This window comes from Hyalella azteca, unplaced genomic scaffold (assembly GCF_000764305.2).
Source record: "Hyalella azteca isolate HAZT.00-mixed unplaced genomic scaffold, Hazt_2.0.2 contig1645, whole genome shotgun sequence".
NCBI classification, from domain to species: Eukaryota; Metazoa; Arthropoda; class Malacostraca; order Amphipoda; family Hyalellidae; genus Hyalella; species Hyalella azteca.
In genome coordinates, this window is record NW_025931949.1 from 859,069 (window position 1) to 868,844 (window position 9,776).

General features: G+C 39.2%; 1 protein-coding gene across 1 annotated transcript in view; it reads right to left on the bottom strand.

Annotated features, from left to right (window-relative positions):
- LOC108669452 (RB1-inducible coiled-coil protein 1) overlaps positions 1 to 9,776 on the bottom strand; it is a 43,320-nt gene extending 33,544 nt beyond the window's left edge. The window contains exons 1-14 of the mRNA XM_047883455.1: positions 9,402 to 9,776; positions 7,149 to 7,750; positions 6,639 to 6,712; positions 6,120 to 6,268; positions 5,660 to 5,782; positions 5,201 to 5,355; positions 4,424 to 4,934; positions 4,012 to 4,182; positions 3,580 to 3,675; positions 3,249 to 3,319; positions 2,476 to 2,662; positions 1,821 to 2,000; positions 1,048 to 1,229; positions 75 to 425 (exon numbers count right to left, since the gene is read on the bottom strand). Coding sequence (XP_047739411.1) covers positions 75 to 425; positions 1,048 to 1,229; positions 1,821 to 2,000; positions 2,476 to 2,662; positions 3,249 to 3,319; positions 3,580 to 3,675; positions 4,012 to 4,182; positions 4,424 to 4,934; positions 5,201 to 5,355; positions 5,660 to 5,782; positions 6,120 to 6,268; positions 6,639 to 6,712; positions 7,149 to 7,216 — 2,318 coding nt within the window. The 5' untranslated portion in view covers positions 7,217 to 7,750; positions 9,402 to 9,776. The remainder of the gene's footprint in view (positions 1 to 74; positions 426 to 1,047; positions 1,230 to 1,820; positions 2,001 to 2,475; positions 2,663 to 3,248; positions 3,320 to 3,579; positions 3,676 to 4,011; positions 4,183 to 4,423; positions 4,935 to 5,200; positions 5,356 to 5,659; positions 5,783 to 6,119; positions 6,269 to 6,638; positions 6,713 to 7,148; positions 7,751 to 9,401) is intronic.

Genomic DNA, 9,776 nt, shown 5'->3' on the forward strand with positions numbered 1-9,776 from the left:
TTACAAAGCAACCGAACGAACGTTAGGCGATGCAAAACAAGGCAGAATAAGACGTGGTAGTAAGGTTAGTTCACCTGCCCACAGCAGACAAGGAAGGGGCGCCGCCAGCAACTAGTGACGTGTCTCCACTACTAGTGCTAGTTACGGTGCCCCCAGCCACTTGCTCAGCACTAGTGATGCTCGTGTTGGCACTAGTGAGACTATTTAGAGAGCGAGCGTTAGAAGAGCCCACTAGTGCTCGAGCACCGTAGTATGCGACACTAGGACTAGTGCCACTCTGGTTACTAGGGCTCATTAAGACACAATGGCTGGCACTAGTGGCGTCCACTAAAGCTGTGTGGATGTTGGTAGCAGAGCAGCAGACCTCGGCACTGGCACTGCTGCTGCTCAGAGTGCCATCCATGAGGGAGGTGGCACTCGTGCTGCTGTGGCCGCAGATGCCGGGAGCAGTAGTGTCGTTAACGCCACTTATTTTGATGTTGCATCCATTACGAAACTCAAAACTAAATTAGAAGAATGAAACCGCAAAACAGCCCAATTCACGCCGATCATGCATAGTAATGTTTATGGATCAATGCTGCGGAGGAGGCTATATCAGTCAATTTCAAATACTACGTACAATGTTAGTGATATTAGCAAGCGCAAGTTTGTAGACCGTCCTAGTCTCGTCTGTACAGCGTGCAATAGTTCACACATTCTCGAAGGGAATCTGTTTTTGTCAACTGCTTCAGATAATCAAGATTGAGAAATGCCCATTGAATGCTTATCATAACTCTACAATATAAGTAGGATACCAAATAGAAACAACAAGAAATGATGCTAAAGCACTACATACTCTGCAAAAGAATTTTACGCCTAAGAAGCAGCATAAAACATCCTCAATTAGGAACTTTTTTTTTAGGAACTAGAGTAATAACTAACTTAGGAACTAAACTGAGTAATTCATTTTCATTCAGGAGGAGCCTCAATTAGGAAAATGAATTACAATTAGTAATTAATTCAGGAAGATCCTCAATTAGGAAGTAAACAGAGTAATTCCCTTCTCACCGGAAATGATGGGACTGAAATGCTGGCTCGGACACCGCGGCAGGAGGAGGCGCGGTGGGGGAGGCAGAGAAGCCCGCGGTCTTCAGTATGGCGGGCACGGCGTCCACGCGCTCAGGGGGCTTGAGCAGCTCAGCGTACTGCGGGGCCGCGGTCGCCAGGCGGGACACGTAGTCCTGACTCAGCTGCAACAAACGCATAGTCAGGCTACAGACATTACTTTACACTCGTCCAGCAACACGTAGTCCTGACTCAGCTGTAACAAACGCATATTCAGGCTACAGACATTACTTTACACTCGTACAGCAACACGTAGTCCTGACTCAGCTGTAACAAACGCATAGTCAGGCTACAGACATTACTTTACACTCGTACAGCTACACGTAGTCCTGACTCAGCTGTAACAAACGCAGGCACAGTCAGTCTCCAGACATTACTTTACACTCGTCCAGCAATAGTGTCCCCGCTGTGTGGTTAAAATTAAAGCTACAGTCTGTGTCATCAGTAGAGTCAGTTCGAGTTTCAGTTGTTCTGTTCCCGCAAGTCACGGAATAGTCAAAACAAATATAAATTAATACAGCATACAGGCAGTGCATTTTGTCAATTAGCGAGTTAATTACAAGAATTTAATTCAAAAAATTAACCTTTACTTAGCTTAGAAAACATCCACATAGAAATAGCAAGAAATTGCTTATTGCTTTCAAGTTTTTAGAGAATTTGCGATTCAAGCAAACGAGTGACATTATTAGTGAAATAACAGAAATATAAACACAAACCTGAGGAATTCTATTATCAAAGTCACGGGGCTTCTTGCCCCAGTGGGAGGGGGGGTTCTCGAGCAGCCCCGGGAAGAGGCTCGTCAGGAAATGTCCCTCCAGCTGCCGGCGGATCTGTGAACGCTGCTCCACTTCTGCAGCGTGCAGGCGCGTGTACTGCTGCACCAGCGGCACCGACCACTGCACGCATAATTTGTACGCAATTGTAGCCTTCGCTATTATATTAGGGCAAATATTAGAATAGAATAGAAAAGAATAGAATGAAAGTGTCGGCGTTGAAGAAATAGGCCCATGGTCTGTTGCCGTTTCTTGTACTTTTCGTGACTTGATTCACAAGGGATTCGGCCTTTTGAACCCGATCTTTCATAACTGACGATTGATTGAGATAGCTGCTGCACTTATTGCCTGGTCCGTCAGTCACATATTGATATATACATATTCAGTAAGTGATGATAGTGGAAATAAACTAATGAATGATGAACATCCAATTGACCCTGGCAATATAAATACTTGAATCAAAATTTTATCTGGACTACTGTATCGGGATACTTTATGTTTATCGGGATCTTCTTGTATGAATGCCTGAGACTAGACCTCTTATGGCGAACATGAGATCCTCCTAAATCTTCATGTAATGAACAATTTGAATGCTGACCTGCTTGAAGGCATTAGAGTAGAGCCTCCTTCTTATTATCTCAGCGACGGCGAGACAAAATAAGCGCGGGGCGTTGACCACGTCACGCACGATGTCGCAGTAACGCTCCGTGTTCTCCATGTTCGCGATGAACAGCATCATCCAGCTGTGCTCCACCTGCAGCTGCTCCACCAGCAATATCACTTTGCTGTAATGCAAGGCGTTATGGTGCACGTTACACATAATGTTCCACCAGCGATATCACTTTGCTGTAACACAAAAGCGTTATGGTGCACGTTACACATAATGTTCCACCAGCGATATCACTTTGCTGTAACACAAAGCGTTATGGTGCACGTCAGGAACACATAATGTTCAATAGATCTGAAGTTGAAAACTTTTAGGAAACGATTTCAATGATGAATCGAAAAATATCTACATTTGAAGTCTATTGGACCTAGTCAGTCAAATCTGGCTGAAATTTGCAACGCTGTTCAGCAAATTTTTTTCGTCGGTACATCATAGGCATTTACAAGAACATTGCAAGAATTTACTAGGACACAACTTCTTGCAATTAATGCATACATCACATCTAACTTTATTACCATACTTGACGTGAAATGTAGGAGCACATACGTACTACCCTTGAGCTACTAACATGTGAAATAGCGACTGTAAACATAACCAAATTGAATATAAACTGAAATTATTTAACAAGGTTCACTGCTGTTAGGCCTTATCACTACGAGCTACGATTCCAACATGACATGGCCGAAATTAAACAGAAATCTGACCTTGTTTGTCTGAAGAGATGACACGATATATCAACCTTACTCTTCTGAACCCTCTGCAAGATGTCATTCATCTGAAAATGTTACAGAAATTTTAGTTACATGAATTGTTTCATAATAACACTACTTCTTACGCAGAAACGAACTTGACGTCCAAAATCTTACCCGTCAAAATAATGAGGTTTTTAACAAATAAAAGGTTCATGTTACACTCAGGTACAAACATTTCAATTCACATGTACGTGAATAAGTAAGAATGCTACAGAGGCATGTATTTCTAGATGCATGAATATGCTTAATACTTTCACTATAATTATCATGAACAATAACCGACCTTCTGGAAGTCCTTGACGCGTTCCTGTAGAGCGCAGAGCAGCTCATCGGTTCTCGCCATGGAGTGCGGCAGCTCTGTTTTGCGTGCCTTGTATACCTAGCGTAACAAAAAATTATCGTAGAATGCACGAGTCGAATGACACAGTAAGACAGGGTGTTCTTTGGATTTAGAGTTGCCCTTGAAAGAAATGAAATAGAATATTAACCGTCCAAAGAAATCATAAATTGATCAGTAAATACAGGTATTCTTAGGCATGATTATGCTAGAATATTCAACAAAGTTGGAGATAATTACTAATATTCACTTGATCACATCAACGCTCATATGATGCGATAAGCAGAAAAATATCAGAGACTTGAACACATCTTTCTCAGCTATCTGAACATTTCTCATCACCGTCACTAGTCTCATTGAAGGTTAGAGCAAACTTACGTCGCCCTCGCGCTTGATGTTGTCGTAGAGAGCCCGCGCGCCGTCGAGGTGTGCCTTCAGAGACTGCAGGCGGTCGCTCAGGCCGCTCACTTCGCGCGTCGCGGGGCTGCGGCACTCGGACAACAGCTTGCCGTAATACCGCTCGCGTTGGCTGTAGTTGGCTTCTTCTCTCTGTAATCATATAGATGATTCAATACAAAGGCATTAGAGCAGACTGAGCAGCTATATCAATTTTTACTTTACAATGCAAATTTGGACTGCGAACTATGTCAAGAAAAAGGTGTACGTTATTTCGGAAAGAAAAGATATGCAGTTCATGAAACGGAAATCATATTACCGAAAAGAGGTAGGTACCTAGTGCCAATGGATAACAGAACTATCACGTACACGAGAATAATTGAACATGGCTTACCGCCCACTCAAGTCCCGACTTGGCAAGGCTGACGTAATGCCCCAGAGGCTCCTTGCTACGGTCATTTATCCACTGCAGTAGAGTTTGCTCCGCCGGAGAGTCATCCTCGTCAACACTATCCTCATCTTCTTCGAACATCACTCCCATTTCAGACTCATGACTCTCCTTCTTGCGTCTCGCTGGCGCAAGAAAAGACGTGCGGTCTATAATGGCGTCGGAATGCGATGCTTCGCCGGCAATGGCCACCTCACCCTCCTGCCCTCGTCTTCTGTGGACTTCCTCACAGCCCACGGCGACACCAGTCTTGCGGTCGACGAGGCCGGCGAAGCTGTCCATGTCAGCGCCGGGTGCCACCTCGCTGGCCACCAGGGACTCAGAAGCTGTACGGGAGCGGCGGCCGCTGCTGCGGACGGCAGTGATGCGGCTCGCTGCCATGTCTTGACTGCCCTCGCTCTGGCATATGGCTAAGCTTACAGGGAAATTGGCCATCATAGCTTCTACTTCGGGAACCCTGCGCGACAGCAATTATAATATTGATAAAATTTTCATGAAAAAGAATCTTGAGCAAAATAGTATAGTCTACCGATTCTAGAAGTGTGTTTCACCACACCACTGACTATACCTATATAAAAATTATATCAAATAACTCGACTGACTCTTGACTCTAGGTTTTTGCAATACAACTTTATGTACTTAAAAATTTTATTACAATACAATTAATTTATAACCAGAGGACCAGTCAAAGCATTAGTTTCAAATTAAGATCACTACACTAACCTCTCGAGAAGCTTTTGATTCTTTTCAGCATTTTCTTGGTAGGACGAGAATATCTCCTTGAACTTGACATAGGCTTTGTCAAAAGTGTCGGCACATTTCTGAAGGTGTGACAAGAGTGCAGTCCAGCCAACGTATTGACAATCTTGCTCTTGAACCTGAAAGTAATAATTAACAATCATGATGATCATGATAATGCTAATCAGGGCTTGCAAATGAAGAATGTTCTTCAACTCTTAGATTTATTGCCATGTCTACAAATATATTTTTATTGAAACAATAAGAAGTTAGCAATGTTTGAAAACTAAGAGAAGCAGACTAGCCAACATAAAGGAAAATTTCTATCAAAATTTAGGTAAACTTTTTGTGTTCACAAGATGAAAAACTTTAAACTTAATTTTTTCCAAATAGTTCAATGGTTACATAAAGAGAATTGAATGATGTTAGAGAAGAAACACTCACCACACAGGTCACTTCCTTGGCAACCTTGGCTCCTAAAGTCAACAGCTCAGATATGATCATGGAAATGATCTCGAGCTTCTGGTACGGTGTAATGCGGGCGGTGCTTTCAAACCTTCTCCACAACTGCGGGGAAAACAGAACACGTCAATAAGACTATAACCCATAAAAGCTATAACCCCACAATTATGAAGCTACATGGTTCATATAAATGAGGCTTTTTTAATGTAAAAATTTTTGTTTTGTAAGGTACCTATTTGAATTAGCATCATTTCAGTATTTCAATGCATGTAAGTAAGAATAAAATGGACTGAGAAGCTAACCTCACAACTACGAAGCTACATTCTTCATATAAATGAGGCTTTTATATTCTAAAAATTATTGTTTTGTAAGGCATTCGAAGTAGCATCATTTCAGTATTTCAATTCATGTAAGTAAGAATAAAAATGGGCTGAGAAGCAACCTTTTGAATGCTGTCTTTGTAGCAAGAATAAGTGGCAGGTGGCATAGCCTCTTCTGACTTCTCTTTGCGGAACAGGAAGACAGGACTTTGCTCTGTGCCTGCTCTGTACTTCACAAGCTGGCCTGCAGCCTCACCCAGTCTGATGCCATCTGTAACACATTAATAATGATACGAGTTCGAAAATTGTAAAGAATCATAAAACTATCCATAAAAAATAACACATAGATATTTGATTTTCATAGCATATCTTCTTATCAAGGTTATGTGGAGCAGTTTAAAAGCAATGCTAAAATATAGGCTAATATAGAATAACAGCACATTTACCAAGCATTATTATTGCATTACCTTATTCAGAAGAACAGAGTCTTCATAAATAATCATACAGTGATATCAAATGAATATCTATTAAAAAAAATTAAAAATCAGTGATGCAGTCAAACAAATAAATTACAATAAAAGCAAATCATGCATTCTAGGCATGCCTGAGTGACAGGAGTTAAGCTATTGATAATAAATTACCTGCTACAATGAGGATTTGGTTGGCAGGACTGATGTGGTAGTGGTCCTGTAGGCGTGCCTGTAGCTCCATCACGCTGTAACGTCATCAAACTTTGTAGGTAATGCTTTTAAAATTTACCACCACTTGTCAAATATAAGCTCCTTAACTCCAGAATCATCCTATATTATTGCAGATTTTTTTTTTGACAACATTAGCTCCTCTCAATAAAATACATTAAAAATAATCCCAAAAATGTTAAAAAAATATAACTATTAATTTAATGAAAATTATTATTTTTAAACAATGTAAAGCCTGTAAAACTCAATGCACTGCAGGCTAACAATTGCTGTAAAAACATAGAAAACCTATTTATTTAGAAAATTCTTCTATGCAGTGACAATAACAAAGAATAAAGTGATTAAGTTAAAACCTACATAAAATTGTTTGCACAACCAAAGTACAAGTACTTTCCTACAAGCAAGCAGAAAAGTTACAAAATTGTAAAGCCAAGACAAAGTTATGAGACAAACCTCTTGGCATGCAGGCCAACTTCCATCTTGTAAAATGTAGCTTTGTCCACGTCAAACACAAAAAACATCTTTGCAGCATCAAATGAAGACAAGTTCAGACAAAACTTTGCAGTTGAGGAATAGCAGGGAGTTCGCCCACTTGGATTTGTAATTTTATCCTTTTCCTTGACATCAGTCAACTTGGTAGGACTTTTGAAGAGATACTTTGTTATAGCCCTCTCCTTTTGGTGAACTTTGCTGTTACTAGGTTTTTTAATTGGTGAAAGTTCTGTGTAGAGCAATCCTAAGCCAACATAACCTGAATTTTTCTTAAGTTTTGATGGCCTTGATTCATCAATACTAGAATTTAAAACTCTTGCCGAAGATGATTCAATCAAATTGAAAGAAGTGGACCCTACATATAGAGCATCTTCATATGCAGCATCTTCTCCCAATAACTTTGAACTTGAATGTGGCTGCGAGCTCTCTGCACTTCCGCATTCCAGTATACAATCCAGGAGTAAAGTCTTTGGTGATGCAGACAATGTTGGAGGCTGTGGCACGCTGCTGGATGATGGAGCAGCAAACACCTTTGCCCCCCAACACAGCCCTGGCTGGTCTGACTGTAAAAAAAAGTATTTGCATGAAATAAATCATTGTATACCGAACATATTTATAAATATCAAAGCAAAGAAAATTTGACACATAAGATAACCAGTCAAAATTCTATAAAACTAATAGAAAGAAATAGCATAATTCAAATCCATGCATATATCATAATTCCAGATTCATACACATTGTAAAATTTTAAACAAAATAGAGAGACATCACTTTCTGACCCACTTTCTGTTGGCAATTAGAGTTGGAAACTCAACCTCCAAGACATCTTGGCAATATTTTAAAAATTAATGGCATAGTTCATGGTAATTTATACTTATTTATTTTAAAGTTCTATTATATCATACAGCATACAGTTTATACCAGACAGAATTTTGAGAAGAATTTTCTTCACATAATGCATATTCCGCACTCTGCAGCAGGGGCCTCTTCCATTACAAATGCAGAGACCTACATAGATATTGAAAATAAACTTGCTTTATTTATTGTCAGCAATGACATATTAGTCACAACTGAATATGACTTGCCAAAGTATAGGAAAATCATAGAAATAATAATTATGAATACCATATTATGCTTGCATGCTATATATATATGGTTTCCAAAGATAATTAAAAATATATTAGGATATCTTCTTAATTATTCAAGGATAATTAAACGGTCAGGAAGTTGAATTCAATTGCAAGCAATAGCAATAAAAAATATACAAAAGCACTACACATATTATGCTTGCATGCTATATATGGTTTCCAAAGATAATTAAAAATATATAAGGATATCTTCTTAATTATTCAAGGATAATTAAATGGTCAGAAAGTTGAATCCAATTGCCAGCGATAGCAATAAAAAATATACAAAAGCAATTAAAAAATTTTTAAATAGGTCATGAAGGCTAATAGGCTAAATTGCTAGCTATTTGATAACTGAAATTCAGTCTTTATCCCCTAAGACTTTTGAGCCAACTTGCAGGAAGTAAGCCAATATCCTAATTCCTAAGATCTTTCTGGTGGTGGAAAATTGGGCAGCAGCTACCCATGGACTGGGTAAAAATGCCCCTGCATCTGCCCAAGTGCCCATTTTCACCCATTCCAAAGGGATTTTCCAAATTTTTTCAGTTTTTTCCATTGTTTAAAAAAATCAGCCAAGAAACAGTCCTTTTTACCTGCAATTTTAGGAATGTCAGGCATAATATTCCAAGTTTGCATTAAAGTTGGTAGATTCACAAGATGATAGCATAGCCCTAGCCGGGCTAGCCCTACCTTTACCTACGCATTAGTAAACCTCAAATAAATTTCATGTCAATCATGTAAAGAAAATTTGAAAGCACAATCTGGTATATTGGGCTGATATTTTCTAAATCATAAGTAACAAATTATTTCACAGGTAATTATTGGAAATTTTAGGAAATATAGGCAATTACAACTTTTCCAGATTCTCCTAAAAGAATTAACCCTACTGGGTCTGTCAGCCTCATGCTCATGTCAGGTCAATCTGACTTAATGAGTCTGTTTGAGTCAAATCAGTCAATCATTATTCATTAATGAAGTTTGAATGAGCATTTCAGAAATTTGGTTTTCTGTGTTCATACTAAGTAAATTCAAATTGAAGGAACATTTACTTTTACTCAAACTCTCAAAGAATTAAAAAAAAACTCACCTCAATGATTGTGTTTAATAGACAGCCTTGATAATTTATGCTACAGATACTATAATATGGTTTTAAATAATAGACCACTAGACAAATTTCAGAAACGGCAGGTAGTCAGCTGAGAAATCTACCTTAATAAACTAAGTAGCTACACTGCACTGACTGCAGCAAGATTGACTGAGCCTCAGCCTGGGAGCCACGGTTCATGGGTTACTTGACTTGCTTCCAAAGCAAATATCGAATTAAAAATCTACTCTACAAATCGAAAAGCAATCATAAAAAATACTAAATTCATCTACGTGACTCAACATCACACTCCATGATTGCTATTACATGATGATTCACACTGCTCGGTCTACTCCTTGGCAACAGCTTGAAAATAGT